The following is a 20,565-nucleotide window of genomic DNA, read 5'->3' on the forward strand; positions in this document are numbered from 1 at the left end:
GTGGTAGAAAAAGTTTAGTGTTTAAAGAGGTTTTAGAAATCACCTTGTCCAAGAAAGAGGATTCTGGGAAAATGAATTGGCAAAGAAGAATGAATTCTACCATAGTAACCATTGGAGCAGAGAAGTCCAAGATTCATCTTCAGAGAACACTGAAATAAAAAAAGCTTCTACCTCAAAGAGTAACCATAAATGGCTCCCTGCCCAGAGAGAATTTATAGAAGAAAATAATTCTTTGAAAATTAGAATGGATGTGTGTGAAATAAGGATGCTCATTATCACCACTATTATTCAACATTGTATTAGAAATGTTGGCTTCACCTATAAAAAAAGAAAAAGAAATTAAAGGAATTGGAGTAGGCAATGAGGAGATACTTGGAGAATTATCCATAAACCTACTTGAAATAATTGACAGCTTTAGCAAAGTTGCAAGACCCATACAAATAAATAAACCTATACAAATATTCCACATTTCTATATGTTACTGACAAAGCCCAGCAGCAAAAGATAGAAAGAGAAATTCCATTTAAAATAACTAGATAAAATAAAATATTTGGGTGTCTCCCTGATCCCAAGATAAAAACAGGAACCATAACGAAGGAAATTTTTTTTTTTTTAATACAAATAAAGTCAGATGTAAACATTTGAGAAAATATCAATTGCTCATTCTTGGGTGAAACTAATGTAATAAAAATTACCTACCTAAATTGGTCTACTTGTTCAGTTGTCATAGCAAACTACCAAAAAATATGTTATAGAGCTAGAAAAAGTAAAAAGAAAATTCATCTGGAAGTACTGAAGGTCAAGAAGATCAAAGGAATTAATGAGAAAAAAAAAATACAAAGGACAGTGGTCTAGTTGTACCAGACCTAAAACCACTGAAGTTATAAACCAAGAAATAGCAAAACAAAATAGAAAGATGAAAAAATAAAATAGAATGGTAAATGTATTACAATCTGCTCTCTAAAACTCACATGACATATTTTTCAGTTTACTTTGGATTTCTAAAATTTTCTCAATCTTTCTTAAGACTAGACAAGCAACAGAAGAATAAGTCAAGCCCTATTTTGATGATTTCTGAGGTATAAATGCTCACACTGAAAAATTTAACAACCAGCTCTTAAGAGTGAGATTTCCAACACATCCTGCATAAGATTTGGGAGGAAACTACCTCATTCAACATGTAGGCAACCTATTCCAGTGTGCAATGCTTCTAAAATCATCCCACTGGTGAATTTCAAACTACTCAAGTCTATCCTGGACTAAAGAAAATGATCAGCTGTAGCAGTCACTGGTCCCTATAGAGACACATGGCCACCAGAGTCAAGTAAGTCATATTTATTTACTTAAAGGCAATAATATTAAAGCCTGCATAAGTAAAATGATATGCCATTCCTCAAACAAATACATGTGACCTACAGTTGGACAGCTCCATCAACATTTTTGGCAGTGGACACCATTCTCATTACCAACACCTGGTGCACATTGAGTAAATCATTTCTTGGCTAGTGATACATGAGCCCATCTGTGCAAAATGGCCATATGCCTATTCTGAATTGGCTAGACCTTTGTCCTAAGACATAGGTTCCAAGCATGATGGCTTTTGATGACCTACATAGAGTTGTAAAAGCAATATATTGAATACAAATCTTTGATAAGTCAATAATATATGGAGTACTTTTCCATTTACATTGTAATAGCTTATTTTTATATCCCTTCCATTTATAATAAATATGACAACAATTATTATAGATTCTAACTTAATCTATAAAAATCTAAGTGGCTGGATTTGAACTCAGGTCTTCCTGATGTTGGGTTTCTAATACTTAATCCATCGAATCACCTAAACTGCTGCCAGTATCTTTAGATCAGCTTTCAGCAATTTAATTAGAAATCTTTTTTTTTGTTTGTTTTAGAGGATAACTATAACCTTCTCATTTCTGTCATTTCAGTTGTTGAGGACATCTACATTTCCATTAAAAAAAATCATGATAAACTGCAAATTACACTGTTCAAAACTGCAAAAATCTCAAATCTATAAAACTGAAAAAAAAGTATCTTAGCCACACATAAACTCAATCTTATTTACATATAAATAAATGCTTTTAATTATGCAATTATAATACTAAGCCTTAACAAAGAACATGAATCTCCACATAATTAGGAATTACTACAGTACCTCTCTTGTCCCAAATTTTTCCATATACTACCTCTTTTTCTAGAAAATCAAGATTTCTTAGCAGCAAATTATTTATCATGACAAGATGTATGTACAAACCCTAATGATCAAAATATTTTTATTTCAGGGGCTTTCCTAAATTGGGAAATCAAATCTCATGAACAAATATGCTTATCTTTTTGAATGAACATTTACTGCTTGAATGTGTAAAAGAATCCTTATTTCTTTTCACTGCCTGCCTAATAAGTGCAAATATATATAAACTTCAGGAAAAGAATCAGTGGAAATCCTTGATTTATAATGTGAGTCTATGTGATTTTTGTTTTCAAAGGCAAGTTACTCTGAATTCATCTTCTAAACGTATGTAGGTTTCCTCACAAAAGTATCTTTTTGCTTTCTTTCTTTCTTTCTTTCTTTTTTTTTTTTGCAGTCATTCATATTGACTTTGTACTCCTCACACACTAAGAACTCTGAAGAAAACTGCCTGTTCAAGACCCTCTTTATGATTAGTTACAAATTCTGTATAAATATAAGATCCCTTCTCTTGCTTTCTCTTATAGTATAAACATAAAGACACTTCCTTTTCCTTTTCTCCATTTCTCTTTCCTCTTCCCCATTTTCTCTTCCCCTTCTTTCTTTTGCCCTCTTTTTCTCCTTCTTCCCCTTTTTTCCTTACCCTTCCACTTCTTTCTTTTACCCATCCATTTCTCTTTAAAGAGTGACATTGTCAGATGTTACACTGGGTGGTTAGATTGTTTTTGTTATGATGAAACTATTTAAAGTAGTGTGATTTAGTCATTTTTACCAAGATCATTATAAGTAATTTTTGTTTCTAGCAGGTTTTATAACAACTTTCTCTAGGCTAATACTTGTGCAAAAGAACTTGGACAAACAGCTATTTTTTTTCTGTCTATTTTTATCCTAAAACAATCTATGATAAAGCATAGGCTTTCTCTTTATGGAGATCTGACCGTGGTGAACTGAAAAAAAATTTGACAAAAATATCTAAAAGGTCTTCAATACACAAGATCTAAATGCAATCATTGAAATTCTTTTGTTGCTTAGAACCTACTATTTCTCTCCATTGCTGTGTGTAACTGATTTTTAAGGGGGAATAAAAACCTGGGAAAAGATCAAGCTACTTTATAATGAGCAAAACATAGTTTGAATTTCTCATTTCAGAAGTCACTTTGTAGGAATTTATTTGTGTGCTTTTAAGTGTTATGTTAACATTTAGCCTGTTGGAGTAACATTTAGAAAATTAGCTAGGAAAGGAAAATAACCTTAATAACACACACACACACACACACACACACACACACACACACACACACACACACACAGGGAAGAGTTAAATAGAACTAAATAGAATCCTACTTCTTCTAAACATCATTGTCAATTCTATATACTTTGTAAGAATTTGATTTAGGCATAATAGAGACAAACAAAAAGCTGATCTTTGGCATATTTTAACCTTTTTTTCTCTCTCTTTTTACTGTTCAATATTTAAATTTTTGTGTGTATTCTGCATATATGTCAAACTAATTTTAGTTTTCTGTTTATTGGATATTTATTGCTTTTTAGCAAATGATTTCTACAAATACACATTTCTATAACTCGAGTTAGAGAAGCCATGAGTCCAAACTAGCTGCCACAAATAGCATCTTTTTGTTTTTTGGCATTTTTCTCTATTTCTGTACAGTTTTTAATCATGCATTATATGGCTTTACTTTTTTTATAATGTTAATGGACTCTAAATGACTGAATACTTATTGCTTTTTCCTTCCTATAAACTATTAAAAAGTGAGTTGGACTCAATCTTATTGGAACTTGATTCTGTATTTATAATGCTGTCAGGGCACTCCTCTACCATTACAGGCTTATTTTGAATCTCCTGGAATTACAGAGAAAAATACAGAAGTGAATCAAAAGTACACTTGATCTCAGTATATGTAGCTCTAGAGTCACCTAATTCATTAGAGTATTAAACTAGATAACCTCTCAACTCCTTTCTAGTTCTAGAACTCTGCAAAAGCCTATAGAATTTGCAAGATCCTATGGACACTATTTCCATTTATATCAATTCTTGTTAATTTACAAACATCACATCATTTTCTTTTTTTTCATAAATCTTATGAGGAAAAAAAAAAAGAAAAGGTAATTCTGGTGTACTAGCACTAGATTTTGCATAACTTTTTATTGTTTCATTCCTCCCAAAGAGTGTGGAGTTCACAAAAGGGCTATCTACAATAAAGTGGGAGAAATTAAATTATATACTTAAATAAAAAATAAGCTCTTTTTCCAAGAGAGATGAAGATAATTGTAAGAATTGCAAGGTATGAGGATGGAAATTATATAGCGATGAAGTTCCAAGATTAACATCATTTGAAATATTTCAACTTTGACTGTTTTTGTTGTTCATTATTTCTCTTAGATTGTAGCCAAAAACAATTTCCTATTATTGTTCTATGCATCATCACTATCCAAAAAAGTTCTTTTCTTTCTATTCCCTTTCTTATGGACTTTGATTCTTTTAATTTGCAGGATAGATGGATAGCTAGCTAGCTATATATATCAACAGACAGCTAAGTAGGTAACTAGGTAAGGAGATAGAATAAACACATTCTCTCAAGTGCTTATCACAACTCCCACTTGACTGATGAGTCAAATACCCAGTACTCAACTATTAGATTTCCTTAAAATTCTAGGGAGACTCTAGGGGGGAGTGGCTGAAAGATTCTCATTTTAGTCCTATATGTTGTGAAGCCTTCTTGGTATGTTACCTATCACAATTTAAACTAATTCACAATTTAGTCAGCCTAGGTCAATTAATTTTTGGAAGTAGATATTTCCTAGGTTTGGTAAAAGCTGTAGCTACAAAAATCCCTCCAAAAGTTTGTAACATCATCTCTCATGAGTAAATAAACTCCTAGTGGAGTTGTGAATCTTAATCTTGATCCAGTTGACCCAATGCAGCTAGTGCCCTTGAAACAAGATGAGGTCCTCCAGAAATCTGAAATTTAGAATGGCTTTCTCTGCACCAATTGTAGGTAAATTGCAGGTAAGAAAGAGTCTAAGGCAAAACCACAGTGTTCTCTGCCATCCCCAAGCTACCTCTTAGAGGAAGTTTCGGGTACACTCTTTGTTGTTACTAGACATTCTTAAAACTTGCATTCTAAACTGTTTTATAGATTATTCATAGACTTAAGTTTCCTCAACCATTCACAACACTTTTCCTGTCAACTCCAATATATCCAGCTTATCTCTAGATATTTCATACTTTTTAAAGTGTTTGATTAGTTGAGACATATTTTCACCTCATTAAGATATATAGACAACTTTAAGTAGGATGGGAAGGGACATGACTGATTTACAAGAGAGACAGAGACAGAGAGGGGAAGAAGTAAGAGGAGGAGGAAGAAGAGAAATGAAGTTAGCTTTTTTATTAAAGTTCTCCCACTATGCCAGACTGTGCTAAATTCTGGTTATCTAAGCAAATATTCCCCCTTTTCACTGAGCATACATCATATAAAAAGGCACAGGAAAGTAAAGGGCATGGTGAAATGATGGCTAACAGTTGGCAAAGGGAACTGAGCCTCTGCAAGGTGAGGCAAAAATTCATCTTCCAGAGCTGAGGAATCTCTGTGTGAAGCTCATCATACTGGTTGAAGGAAATTAAGGATGAGCAGAAAGCAAGTGACATGGTAAAGAAAATGATCTACTCCTCTCAGTTTATGACTGAGAGAAAAGCAGTTTCACAAACCAAGAGGGTATTTGTAGTAGTTAGAAGTATTCTAAATAGGCAGCGCTCTCTCTTTGAAATCAAATGCACCATTTTGTTTTGTTATTCAACTAATTTCAGCATCATAGAAGATGTGAAGAGTCCAGTGAAAGAAAAAAAGAAGAGAAATTAAATAAGATAAAACACAGACTAAAGCAAAATGTAATTCCAATAAGAAAGAAAAATAGCTTAGAGAATCACTTTATTCCCAGTACTGAGCAGTTCTGCCATACTGTATTATCTCTTAGTAGCATTATTCAAGTTATCTTCTGACCTTTTTCTCTCACTTGAAATAGATTACTGGAGTTAATGACTGACCCTTAGATTTGGCATCATTGTGGATTTAAATCAATATGTTCTTTCCACTTTTAGCAATGAACTTAAAATATCTGCCTATTTTCTTTTTTCAGAAGGCCCCCTGGCAAATACTGAGAAAATAATAATTCACCTACGGACTATGAGTCACATTAGGCTCATGAAGCTGTGACTTCTGAGAATGAGTAGTTCTTCAGCAATAGATGAAGCTGTCATTATCAAGCACCTAGTATGTTTTTTGGTGGTGGTTTTTTTTTCTTCACTATGCTTTATGAGTAGAAAGTCTTGGGTGAATAATTATGATGCTTCCTCTTTTTTATTTTTATATATTTTTGAGATTGGGTCCTCTTTTCTCCCCAAGGCTGGAAGTCTAGCAGTCCAGCAGCCCCTAATCCCAAGGTAATATCTTAGAACTATTCCATTTCTGACCTGGGTTTATTTATCCCTCCTTAGGCAATCTAGTGGCTCCCTGCCCACCAGATTGATGCCAGAGAGTGCATACACACAATCAGCTTTATCTTTGCTGTATCTCAAAACTCCCAAATTCAAGCATTGCACCAGCTACAGCCTCCCCAGGAGGAGGGATTATAGAAATATGTTACCATACCCAGCTCAATAAGGCTTTCCTAAGGGAAACATTTCCTGATTCCCCTAGATACTAATTTTTTCTTTTCTGCTTCTTCAAACTTTAAGTTTCTTTCCCTTCCCATTTGTTGTTCCCTGAGCTACTTGGTATTCCATCTCTATACCTTTTCACAGGTTGTTCCACATGCCTAAAATATATTCCCTCTTCACCTCTGCCTCAGAGAATCTCTAGCTTCTTTCAAATCTCAATTCAAATGCTACCTACATCTTTCCTGATCTCTGACATTGTCAGTGCTCTCTCTTTCCTCAAATGATCATGCATCTGTTTACATGTTTACATCCTTTCAGTAGTTCAGTGATGCCAGGTACTATTTTCATTTTGTCTTTGGATCCAAAGCACCCAATACATAATACTCTAAGTGCTTAAGAATTGTTTGCTGGACTACATTGATTTGGTATTAATTCATTAGCAAGAACCTTGTTGTCCAGAAACTCCCCAGAATGTTTTGTCCAATAGTATTCAAATGAACATCAGACCATGAAAATTCAGAAAAGCTGTCAATCAAACCAAACCAAACTAAACCAAACCAAACAAACAAACAAACAAAAAAAAACTCCACAATAAAATGGTATAAGCATTATTTATGGTGGCATTTTTAGTGCTATACTGTCCTACTGACCAGATTAGGGATGGAAGTCTTTACCATAATGAAATCCAAAAGAAATTATCTTTTCCTCAATCCCAGAGATAAAGAGGAACTCATAGCCTAAAATGATTAATTACTATGATCTGCTAAATTCCAGAAAAATCCTGTTTCATGTAAGCTACTTTGTTATATTAAAAGAAGGACAAATTGCAATAGCATAAGCATGTCCTTTGTTCTCTCAGCAGACAGTATTTTTTAAAAATGAGTGATGAAAGAAAACATTTTAAAGGAGTATATTCACTGTTTCCTTAATTATTCCACTCTCCTGGTATAATAGAAACAGCACCAGACTTAGAGTCAGAGGACATGAGTCCAAATTGTGGGGAGTTGGGGGGAGAGGGCATTTTGGGGGAGACCTAGACAAAGAGAGGAAGAGAACAGAAAAAAAAGAGAGAGACAGACAGAGATGGGAAAGGGGGAGCCAGATAGGAGAGAGACAGAAAGGGAGAGTGGAACAAGATTTGAACAAAATGATTTTCAGAATCAAATCTATCTTTAAATCCCAAATCTGATGCCTCAGTGTAGAGGAAGTGGTCATGGTTCCTTGTGTTCTTAGTCCAATGTCTCATTATGGTATGTCAGTTCATCATCCAGAGAACAGCTTAGCTAAATCTTGAGTGTTAAATTATCAGAATGTTACCCACTAGGTGATCAAATATTGTATTTATTTGTGGAGGGATGGGGGAAAACTAAAGCAGCAGGTGAACCTCAATTGTATGGGTTTAGCTTACTCCCTTATGCTACTGTGTATGTTGCAAGTGTAGACACTTGCTATGGAAGTGTCAATACAAATGAGCTCTGTAAACTAAATTCTGTCTTTGTGTCTATTAAAAAAAAAAGATGCAACATTCTAGCCCTTTGGCACTACTGTCATGGGGTTGGAGGGAGGGCAGAAAACCAAGGTATCACTAAAGATTTGTTTTAAAGTTTTAAGGTATTTGTGGTTGGTAGCCAAAGGGAATCTCCTTCAGCATTGAATAAAATGTGATCATGTCATTTTCTCCAAGTAGGTAGAATCAGTCCCCAAAGTTCCCACCTAGGTTATAGGAACCAGCAATGGTAACTGAGCATATTCTGTGAAATGGCCACTGTAGGTCAATTCAGTCTTGTTACATATGGTTTCAATATTTTCAGTGTGTATAGGTTCTCCTAGAGTGTAGCTCCTAGCCCCCCTTCACTTTCTTGTCCATGATTTCCATAATTCTCCCATAAAAGATACTCCTAACTATTTGAAGGCCTTCCTTTACTTCTCTTAACACCTCAGATGTACTAATATACAATTCAGGTTCATCTCTTAAATTCTCATTTTTGTTAGGTAGTCTTTTAAATATATATTTTCCTATTTCACATGTAACTTTTCTAATATTTCCTAAATTTTGATTATTGAAAATTTTAGAAAATAGATATTTATGTATATTTCTTTTCAAAGGATATTTTTATGCAAATTTTCCTACTCTGTTCTCTAACAATGCAAAGGGATTTGTGAACTTAACTTTCAAAAGTGTAATTGATGCCTTTTGTTTTTGCATAATAGTTTTATTATGTCAAACCACAATGTCTCAGAGTCTTGTATCTGGACATGGGAGGACTGAAAACATGCTTCTTTTTTTTTTTTTTTTTTTAACTGATCTGAAAGGGGAATAGACTCAAGAACTTTTTGATTTTTACTTCATTAAAGCCATTAAGAGAATGAGCTAAATCATAGCCTAGAGTCTACATGAATGTAATGCACAAAGATTTCACATAAGCTACATTTTTCCCCTAAAAAGATTCTGAAGCCATTCACTATGCTTAATTGTGCTATGGGACTAATGTTCAAACTATTAACATGGCTTACTGGTCACTTAAGGCAGAAAGGCTGAGGACAAGAGTGCTCCTTAGGCTTGACAAACTATGGAAGTTAATATCCCCTCTTGACTTAAGTGTACCCTCATGGCAAATGTAGAGATCACTGAAGTAATACCTTTCTGCATCCATATTGAATCTTTGTAAATTATTTTTTCCATTCTGTTGTTCAATACATATTCTTTTGTTAAAAGAAATAATGTTCTTTAAATATTTTAATTCATTCCAGATCCAAGGTCAAACCATTTGACTGCTCTGTATTAGGTGTGATTCAATATATGGAATCCTTTTTTTACATGAAAGCAATATTATAAATATTGGCTATTTTCCTAGCATTTCCCACATAAGCATCTATTATCTAGAATGTGGACAAATATGGGAGTGAAATACAACTGGACTATATATAAGTATAGCTGAAAGGAACTCAACAACCATGAAGTCCAGTCCTTCCAACTATCTTCATGCTTGTTTGGGTTTTTTTTTCAGATAAGGACATTTAGTGGGAGTAGAACAGGGCCGAAGAAAGGGGGTCAGGAGGCGGAAGAAGACCTTTTCTCTATTTCCACATAGGATAGTGACAGTATATAAATTACACAGTTAAATTCTAAAGTCTATAGATTAAAGAAATGGGAGAAGGAATTACAGAAATCAACATTCACAAAGGCACATACAGACTTCTATGAGAATGCTCCTTGCATTCTGTCACAAAAGCAATTTGTGCCCACTCAGATGATTTTGATAACCGCTCTTAATCCATTCGGGACTCATTGCTAATGGGTATTTCCTTTCCTGTTACTAGTAGCGATTTGTTTCCTGTCTAAATGTTGCTCAGAGTAAGATAAATAGAGGACATGAGTTTCAGGAATGTGATCTCACTTTATCTTTCTTTCAATGTTTCAGGAGTTCTACTTTAAATGTGGTGCACACCCAACCTCTGCCAATGAGACATCAGTGGCTCTGAACCTCATTACAACAAACAGTCGCGGTATCAGCTGTATCACATGTACTGATATCAGGTAAAAATAGCAAAAAGACTGCCCTTCTCAGCTTGATTGTTTTCCTCCATGCTCTTAAATGCTTCTCCTCACGCCTTTCTCGGGAATATGCTGTTTTGTGTATTGTAACCTGCAAAATGAAGCATTAAAAGAACCAAGTTAAGCACTAATGGAAGTTTGTATGAAAAGTATTTGGATATTTGCTATTAAATCTTACCTACTGTTTACTAGATTTTAAAACTGTATCTGCTGTCAAACATGTTATTGTTGTATTATAGGAAACTAATCATCAGCTCTATTTCTTCATTTTGAAAAAAATACAATACCTTGCTATACAGGAGGATTTTTGAGGAATTGTAAAGGGTGGAAACTCAGAGAAGGTGCACTTGGACAACCGAACACTTAAGGCTAATTACCGATTGGACAGTACTCTATAAGAATATATTATATTTTACATATAAATATTTTTTTGTTTTCCATTGAGATCAGAAAGATAGAATAGTGGTCTAGTGATGGAGAGTGCCATATGTATCCAGAGAGACGGCTGTGGGGACTGAGTGTGGACCACAACACTCATCTCACCTTCTTTTCATCTTTTTGTTGCTGTTTGCTTGCATTTTGTTTTTCTTTCTCATTTTTTCCTCTTTTTGATCTGATTTTTCTTGTGAAGCATGATAATTGTGGAAATATGTGGTAAAAAAAATTGCACATGTTTGACATATATTGGATTACATGTCATCTAGGGAAAAGGGGGGAGGGAAGGAAAAGAGAAAAAAAATTAGAACACAAGGTTTTGCAAGGGTGAATGTTAAAAACTGTCTATGCATGTGTTTTCAAAATAAAAAGCTTTATAAAAAATTTTAAAAGCTAGAATAGGTTTAAATTATGCAAAGATTTAATTTATCTAGGAGGCTATCTTAACAAAGGGAGTTGTGTAACTCCCTCATTTCCAGAGTTTCCAGAGAAGAGTTTTGTTAAAATGTTTTGTTTCCCTGTATCAGAACAGTGGTTAAAATGACCTTTTAGGCCCTCAAGATTGCATAATAAATATGTATTAAGTATCCTGAGGCTCTACTTCTAAGTCTTCAATAAAGTGATTTTAACTATACTTTAATTGATTAAAACCTGACTACTTCAATAGCAACTGTTCAGAAAAAGTCATTTCCAAGAATTACTAATTCTTAGACATGTTTTCCTTTCTGCTGCCTGCTCAGTCAATACAAGTCTGCTGATTTTTGAGAGTATTGTAACAGAAAACAGAACATTATAACTAAATAAATACACTGTGTAGAACTTTACTGGCTTGCTTACAAGACAGAAAATTGATTAATTGAAGTTGCAGAGCCAGTATTTTTAAATGTGTAACAAGGCCAACTCAAATGGCTCTCCACTTAGAATAGTTAAGTATAGAAAAATGATTACAATATTGTTATCAACCTATATGAAAACAGTGGAATAGTCTAATACCTTTTCTCCTTCTTGAAGAAGGGGTGAAACATTCTGCCACCCAGAATGCAACTTAGTTGGACAGTGTTTTGAAACTCTTTCATTAAGCTTAAAAATGATGACATTAAAAATATGCAACTGCTCCCATGAACAATGTTCTTGTGAGACGAGTCGTATTTATCATCATTGGGCAGCTAGATTGTACAGTTGGTAGAACAGGAACCTTGGAATAGAAAGACCCCAGTTAAAATGTGCCTTCAGATCCTAGCTGTGTGGCTCTGGTCAATTTACTTAACCCTGTTTGCCCAGTTATCTCATATGTAAAATGGACTGGAGAAGGAAATAATAAACTCCCCATAGCTTTGCCAAGAAAACCCCAAAAGGTGTCATGAAGAGTTGGACAAGACTAAAACAATTGAACAAGGGTTACTATGTTACAGAACTATCATTTTCTGGATTCCCTACCATAAATGGTTGATGGAAACCAGCCACAAAGTTGATCCTATAATTGTTTAAAAGAAAACAGATGAACTGTTCACAAATAATTTTTCATATAACTTTAGAAAGGTTTTTTTTTAAAGGAATAGATTGTCTCTGAGTTCATAGGGCTGTCAAGTGGAAAAGCGATTAGATTTCTTTTCTTTTCTTTTTTTAATTAAAGATTTTTATTTTCAAAACCTTCATAGATAATTTTCAGCATTCACCCTTGCAAAACCTTGTGTCCCAAGTTTTTTTTCCTCTCCCCCCTACTCCCTCCCTTGAACAGCAAGTAATCCATAGTTAAATATTTCCACAATTATCATGTTGCACAAGAAAATAGATTTTTTTTTTTTAGATTCCAGAGGGCAGAAAAAGAAACAAAAGGTAAACGTTTTAGAGGCAAATTAAGGCTCAATATAAGAAGATAACAGGAAAAAAACCCTAACAATTATTTCCCAAAGTGGAATGGTCTATTTTGGGAGATAGGTTCTCTTTCAACTAGAGGTATTTAAATGAAAGCTGAATGATAGTTTTGGGTAAATGCATGTTCAAATTTAGTGTCAAACATTTCATTGCTGTAGAATCTTGGTAAGTCACTTAACTCTGCTTGCTTCAATTTTCGCATCTTTAAATGATGATAATAATGACACCTTCTAGAGTTATGAGAATAAAATGGGTTAATATTTATAAAGTATACTGCAAATCATTATCAACACCATTATATCCAGTTGTACTTTTCAAAGAGTTGTTTTCTTCAATAGATTTTTGTATCACCTTTGCCATTTGACCATTTCTACTTTTTAAGCAGTTTTCCAAGCTGTCAACTTTTTATTTTCATAATTCTGCATCATTCTCATTTCTTTTCCCATTTTTCTTCTACCTCTCTCATATGATTTTTAAAGTCCTTTTTTTTTTTTTTTTTTTTTTGGACACTTCCTTGAGTTTTTTCTGTACTTGAGACCATTTCCATTTATCTTTGCAGTTTTGCCCATACATGTTGTTGGTCTTCCCTGTCACTATTATAAGTTTACATGGTCAGATTCTTTTTTGTTGTTATTTTTCCCCCTTTCTTTTTTTTCTGCCTTTCTGTCTCTGTCTCTGTGTTCGTCTGTCTGTCTGCCTGTCTGTTTCTCTTTTTTGACCTTTTCCCTTTCTTTTAAATTTGAGCCCTACTCCTTGTGCCAGGCTTGGCTGTTAACCTGGTGCTGCACTGATTTTACCCTGAATATCAAAGAAGAGGTGAGGTGGGGAGGGAGTGCTGGCTAAGGGAGTGGCATGGTATTTAGCTGGTGAGGCTGGAGGATATAGGGTTTTATCACCTTACCTGGTGTTGAATTGGCATTTTAGTGGTGGATTCTCTGTTTCTTGGTAGTCTCTGTTTTGCCCTGAGCTACAATGAAACATGTGTTGGTCTGGCCTCTAAAGAATTCCTAATTGTTCAGAACTGTGAGAAATAAATTAAATAACCGGGTAAGGAGCTTGCATTTTATTCCATAAATAACAGACATCCATTCAAGGATTTTGAAAAGAGGAACAATCTGGTTAGACCTGAATAATATTATCATAGTTCCCTTGTATTAACTTTTCAATTCTATTAAAATGTTAAGGAGAGTTTAAATAAAATCAAGATTTGATATTTTTGTAGTAACTTCTTCTCTAGGTCATCTTTGGGGGTAGTGGTGATAGTGAGTGATATTTTTTACTTTTCTTTCCTTCTTTTCCTTTCTATGTGGTAGCCATTGTGTTGAGCACTGAATATATCAATACATAAAGTGAAACTTTCCTACCTTTAATGCTTAAGTTCTACTAGGGGGTATATAACAAGTTCATAATATAATACAAGATAGGTTATAAACATACTCACACCCTTACACCATAGCCAACAGGTCAGATTCTTGAAAGGGCACATGGCATATTCCTCTTTATTTGTTTAGAACAAAGAGTTCGATGTCACTGTAGATTGGATTATCAGCTAACATATAGTCAGTTGTGTTAATGATATAGGAAACTTAGGTAAAAATTTTAATAGATTTCCTTTATGGGCACTTACAGAAACATTTCAGAAATTGAAGAAAAAAAATGAAGAGGTAAAGTCAGGAACTGGTGTGTTCAGAGAAGAGTGGGAAGGAGAGAATCAGATCCCCTGTTTCACTCCTAAGTACTTTATGGAGTTATTTGGCATAACACTTAACCTTTCCGAGCCTCATCACAATGCCTGACTAAAAGTAAGCACTTCAATAAATTCTTTTGATTTGACTTGACTAAATATAAAAGGTCACACAGAATGATCTCTAAGATCCCTTCCAGTTCTGAGTCTCATTATTTTAATTTTTGTTGAGGGGAGAAAGAAGAAAAAGGAAAATAATTTGTTAGATAGCTAGTTGTTTTCATCTTTTTTCTTTAATAATTGACTTTTTTGGAAAGGCAGCCATATATATTTTTCATACTGCTTTATGAAAATGATTATAAATAACTAAAAAAAATAAGATAATTTAGGAAAGTTAGTTCAAGGTCAATGCTGTGGCCATTTTATTTTCTGTTCAGCTCCACATGAACTTCTTTACACTGTAGAAACTAATGCTTATGTTGGTAAACTTGAATCATGAAAAAGAGGGTAAATGCTGTACAGTATATTCCATTCAAGAGGACAGGGCAATGTGTAAAAAATTTTAGAAAACTTTTCATAAAAGGAGGCTTTTAAAAAACATTATTTAGCAATTGGTAAACTTGGTTATATAAATATAAGCTTCTAGGGAGCAGGGATTATTTCATTATTGCCTTTGTACCCCAGTTCTTAGAACAGTGTATGGCACATGACAGGAATAGGGAGCATCAAATGTATGATTTTACTGGTACAAAGAGCTCCCAAATGAGGAACTTCCTTCTGTTGATGCAGATTTGCACCTTTTTTGCAACTTATAGACTTAGGACATTGCCTAGAATATTGAAGGATTAACTTATCTCTGGTCATACAGCCAACATGTCAGAAGCTGAACTTCAATCACATATTCTAGGCCCAAGGCTACTGCTCTGTATACTACTTCACCCTATCCCTCATTAGGAATTAATAAATACTTGATAAAAATGAGAAAGATAATAATAGCACACACTTCCTTGAGTTCTGAGGATCAAATAAGATGATGTGTACAATACTTTGCAAATCTCAAAGTACCATACAGGATAGCTTTTAATTATGATTATTTTTTTACTTAAGGCATTTTGTAAGTTCTTCCTTACTATCCTTTACCAGAAAGGATAGAAAAATTTATCTAAGCAATCTACTTTAATAGCAGTGAACACATTTATTATTATTATTATTATTATTTATATCTGCCTGTCTTTAAAAAAAAAATTCCATCCCTGCCTTTCATAATCTTTTTTTTTTCAAGAAATCATTTGAACAGATAAACAACTATAGATGGAATAGAGTAGGATGGAAAGCTAAAGTATTAAGAATAAACTTAGGAACACCAAGTATTCTCAGGGAACCATCATGTATCTTCATGTATTCATCTGAGTATGTATGTGAGTGGGTAGATAATACCCAGTATTTGATGAAGTTATAAGAGAGTTAGAGGCATGAGAAAAGTACTCATGTGAATGAGCTTCAGAAAGCTTGCTTAGTGTAGACCTACCTAAAAACCCCTTCATTATCAGTAATCTGATATCTTTCAATCAATATTTTATAGATTACATATTTTCCAGGTTGATCTCAACCCCCTATCTTGTTGATATTAACCTTCATGACACAAACACTTAGTCCCCCTATATTTTATACACAATCAGCTCAAATACATTATTGGAACAATATTTTAAGTTTTACCTGACAGGATTATTGTGACTGAAGGCACCCCTATAAACCTTACAATATGGCTTAAAGATGAGGTATCATTAAGAACAAAATCATCTCCTCCCAAATGTGATTCAATATAAAGTTTCTTTCTGATGCTTTAGCCTAATGTTCATATGTGGAGCAGTTTGTTTGCTTTGGATTTAATTTTGATATGAAAGTTTCGTGGCATTCTGATCAAAAGAGAGAAATATTTTGGGGCTAGGATTCCTTGAAGATTCTAGGCAAGTAAATAATAGTTCTCATAGGCTTACCTCTAGCCAAATAAAATGGTTCTCTTTATATGTGTATGTGTATTTGTCTATATAGACCTATAACTTTTATATTTTTGAAACTTGGCAGTCAGGGTGATGGGTTCTTAGTTTGTAATTGGGAGAGCAAATCCTAACAGTTTAAGAAAATTGCAAAAACATGAAGCAAACATGGCAACCTTAGTCCTTGAGGGAAGAACTGCTGCGGTGCCGTTTCCTGTTGAAACAGCATCAAAAGAGTTAGGAGTCCCCCTGGGTACCTGTAAATCAAACTCAGAAATAACAATGATGTTAAGCAGTATAAAAATGAAATGTGCAGAACCCAAAGTGCCTCACATCTCCTTTACCAAACCAATGCTGCAAATGATTCCTTGAGGTACCTTTATTCTTAGTATTTCAATAGATATGCATGTATTAAAGATTTGTGGTGTTACCCTCATCTCTATGAAATCCCCAAGAAGAGCAAGATTTGCTACTTCTAGAATGCTAGTAATATTTTCTCTTTTAAATTTGCCTAGTCAGTATTTTAGGAGATGAAACTTAAGTGTAGAAAATATTTCCAACACATTAGAATTTGAGAGAATATGTGGTTTAATGACACTCACTAACAGTATGACACTGGGAAAATCATTAACCCTTTTATTCTCAGTTCCCTCACTGTAAAATGAGCTGTAAAAGGAAATGGAAACCTAATCCAGTACCTTTGCCAAGAAGACTCTATATGGAATCATATAGTTGGACATGACTGAAACAAATTAACAACATGTAATTTAATGTAAGGAATACTGAGATTTGGGTTCATGATTTAGACATAAAGAGTAATATTATAAACAAATTAGAATTACAAAGGTTAGTTTACCTCTCAGATCTGTGAAGAAGGAAGGGAGTTGTGACCACAGAAGAACTAGAACTTATTATTGATCACAAAATAATTTTGATTATATAAAGCTAAAAAGGTTTTGTACAAGCAAAACTAATGCAGACAAAATTAGACGGGAAGCAATAAATTGAGGGAACATTTTTACATTTAAGGGTTCTGATGAAGGCCTCATTTCTAAAATATATAGAGAATTAACTCAAATCTATAAGCGTTCAATCCATTCTCCAATTGATAAATGGTCAAAGGAGATGAACAATTTTCAAATGAAGAAATTAAAACCAATTCTAATTATATGAAAAAAAATGCTCTACATCACTATTTGTAGAGGGATGGAACTCTTAAGAGATGTATTTGAATCAAGGACAGTAGGATGCTTATAGTTAAACACCTTCAGTGTGAGATAATGGTTCTCTAAACATACTTAATGTGACATGGTGATGGTTGCACATGCTCAGTTGCTCTAGTGATGTAATCATACTGAAGTATTTAAGGAGTGGGAGTGAAGTGGAAAAGCACCCCAAATGGGACCATGAGAAACATAATCTTGAATCTTTATAGTTAGAAGTTTATTACTAGCCCTAATGCAAATGATATGCTGTCCTGAAAAACCTAAGACCTTGACAACTTGATAAAGAAATACTATCTGGGAAGGACACCCTTAGAGTGATAACTTTTGCCTTCTGTTTAGAATAGAAATTCCTTTTATTATGACAAATATATGAAGAAGCATTTTCTTCTTCTTTCTATAAATATGTGACCCTGAGACCAGTCATTACTGACCCCTCCCGTCTTGGTGTTGGGGGATCAGTCCTGGACAGTAATAAACTCTCTTAAAACTTCATTATTTTGGCTGCTCTGTGTTTTCTCTGGCCCGGGTACTTCAGGAGGACACAGAAGAAGTCTCTCAGCCACAGACACAGAGAAGACTTTCAGGTTTCAGACTCTAGATTGCAGACTCCATTTTTGGCCAGCCTCATGATGGCTCTCCTACCTTCATCAGTTTTCTACCTTAAGACTACGCTCATCCAGAGATATTCTAGAAAGCTGTCTATTATAACTATTGGTCAGAGAATGCAAATTAAGACAGCTCTGAGGTACCACTACACACCTGTCAGATTAGCTAAGATGATAGGAAAAGATAATGATGAATGTTGGAGGGAATGTGGGAAAACTGGGATAGTGATAACTTGTTGGTAGAACTATGAACAGATTCTGGAGAGCAATCTGGAACTATGTTCAAAAAGTTATCAAACTGTTCATGCCCTTTGATCCAGCAGTGCTACTACTGGGCTTATATCACAAAGAGATCTTAAAGGAAGAAAAGGGATCCATATGAACAAAAATGTTTGCGGCAATCCTTTTCATAGTATCTAGAAACTGAAAATTGAGTGGATGCTCATCAGTTGGAGAATGGCTGAACAAGTCATGGTTCATGAATGCTATGGAATATTATTGTTCTGTAAGAAATGACCAGCAGGATGATTTCAGAAAGGCCTGGAGAACTTACATGGACTGATGCTGAGTGAAATGAGCAGGACCAGGAGATCATTACACATGGCAACATGATGATCAGTTCTGATAGTACATGACTCTTAACAACAAGATGATTGAAACCATCCAATGACCTTGTGATGAAGAGAGCCACCTATACTCAGAGAGAGGCCTGTGGGAATTGAATGTGGACCGCAACATAGCATTTTCACTCTTTTTGTTGTTGTTTGCTTGCATCATTTTTCCCCTTTTTGATCTGATTTTTCTTGTGCAACAAGATAATTGTGTGTGTGTGTGTGTGTGTGTGTGTGTGTGTGTACATATGTATACACACATATATTGGAATAAATATTTATTTTAAATTTTTGAAATAAAACAAGCCCTTCCATTAAAAAAAAAAGGATGCTAGATTTAAAGTTGAAGATCTTTTAGCCTTATGAGAGCTGCAATGGTGGGGTAAGAAGTAAATAGCTGAAATTCTCCAATATTCACCTCTAAACAACCATAAAATAGTGCCCTGAAACAAATCCTGGAACAGCAGAATCAGGAAAAAGATGGGATGGAAGAGTGCTTGAGCTCAAGGTCTCACTCTGGTAAAAGAGGAGCACAGTATAGGACAGAAAGCATCCTAGGAACCAGCAGCAAGCCCAAACCAGCAATTAGTCCTGGACTTTAGGTCAAATGCCAACACCAGGATTCCCCCCATCCCTCCCTATGCCTCTGTATGGTTAGAGTAATGGGCAGACTACAGCTCTGAAAATTACAAAATAGCCCCAGGAAAACACAAGTCCTCAGTGGCCAGAATACCACCTGCTTCAGTGTTATCACCACAGAAACACAGAAATTCTGAACTTAGTAGATACCAGAGTCCCCCACTAGGACCCCGATTTAGTACCCCCAGCAGGACCAACTACCCCTTCCAAGCCCCCATCCCACCAGTTCAGTACAGCTACAAAATTAAAATAGATAATTTTGATCATATTAAAAAGTTTTTGCATAAACCAAGCCAATGTACCCAAGATTAGAAGGAGAATAGAAACCTGAGAAACAATCTTTACAGCAAGTGTCTCTGATAAAAGCTCATTTCTCAAATCTATAGAGAATGGAGCCAAATTTAGAAGAATACAGGCCATTGCCCAGTTGATAAATGATCAAAGGATACGAACAAGCAGTTTTTAGATGACAAAATCAAAACTATCTATAGGCATATGAAGAAATGCTCCAAATCACTTTTAATTAGAGAAATGCAAATTAAAACAACTCTGAGTTAGTACAAAGGGCTGAAAGGAAAGTGCTATCCACAGCTTTGGTAGCATGATGAGTTATAATATATAGAATGATGTATGGAATGTTGGGGAAAAAGGAAAAAGACAATATCAATATTCTGCATTGCAATAATCCACATGAGCGATTTGAAGTCGAGTAGAAGCAGCAGAGGTGGAATAGGGAAAGAAGGGAGATACAGAAATTACAAATATAAAGTTGCTTTTTGTTATTTTTTTGCCATTTCCATTTATATATTATGTTGTAAAATTATTGATCGACTGTTTTTGCTTTCCCAGAGAATCTGCCTTTTGATATAAAATGAAATAAGGCTAACTATGTAATTAAGGAGAGAAGCTAAACTATAGATTTCAGAAATATGCTTTATAATATAATTAGCTATGCTTACACACCTTTAAATGATTATTTTAAGAATGAATATCCATTTCTGTGAGGGGAAAAACTGATTTCAGTTTGAGTTTTCATTTGGGAATATACCT

General features: G+C 34.4%; 1 protein-coding gene across 1 annotated transcript in view; it reads left to right on the forward strand.

The window, feature by feature from the left end:
* Positions 1–20,565, forward strand: part of PRKN (parkin RBR E3 ubiquitin protein ligase) — a 1,861,641-nt gene that overhangs the window by 1,021,893 nt on the left and 819,183 nt on the right. Inside the window, 1 exon segment of the mRNA XM_074309364.1 lies at positions 10,310–10,425. Coding sequence (XP_074165465.1) covers positions 10,310–10,425 — 116 coding nt within the window.

The sequence above is a fragment of the Sminthopsis crassicaudata genome, chromosome 4 (genome assembly GCF_048593235.1).
Source record: "Sminthopsis crassicaudata isolate SCR6 chromosome 4, ASM4859323v1, whole genome shotgun sequence".
In the NCBI taxonomy this organism is placed as follows: Eukaryota; Metazoa; Chordata; class Mammalia; order Dasyuromorphia; family Dasyuridae; genus Sminthopsis; species Sminthopsis crassicaudata.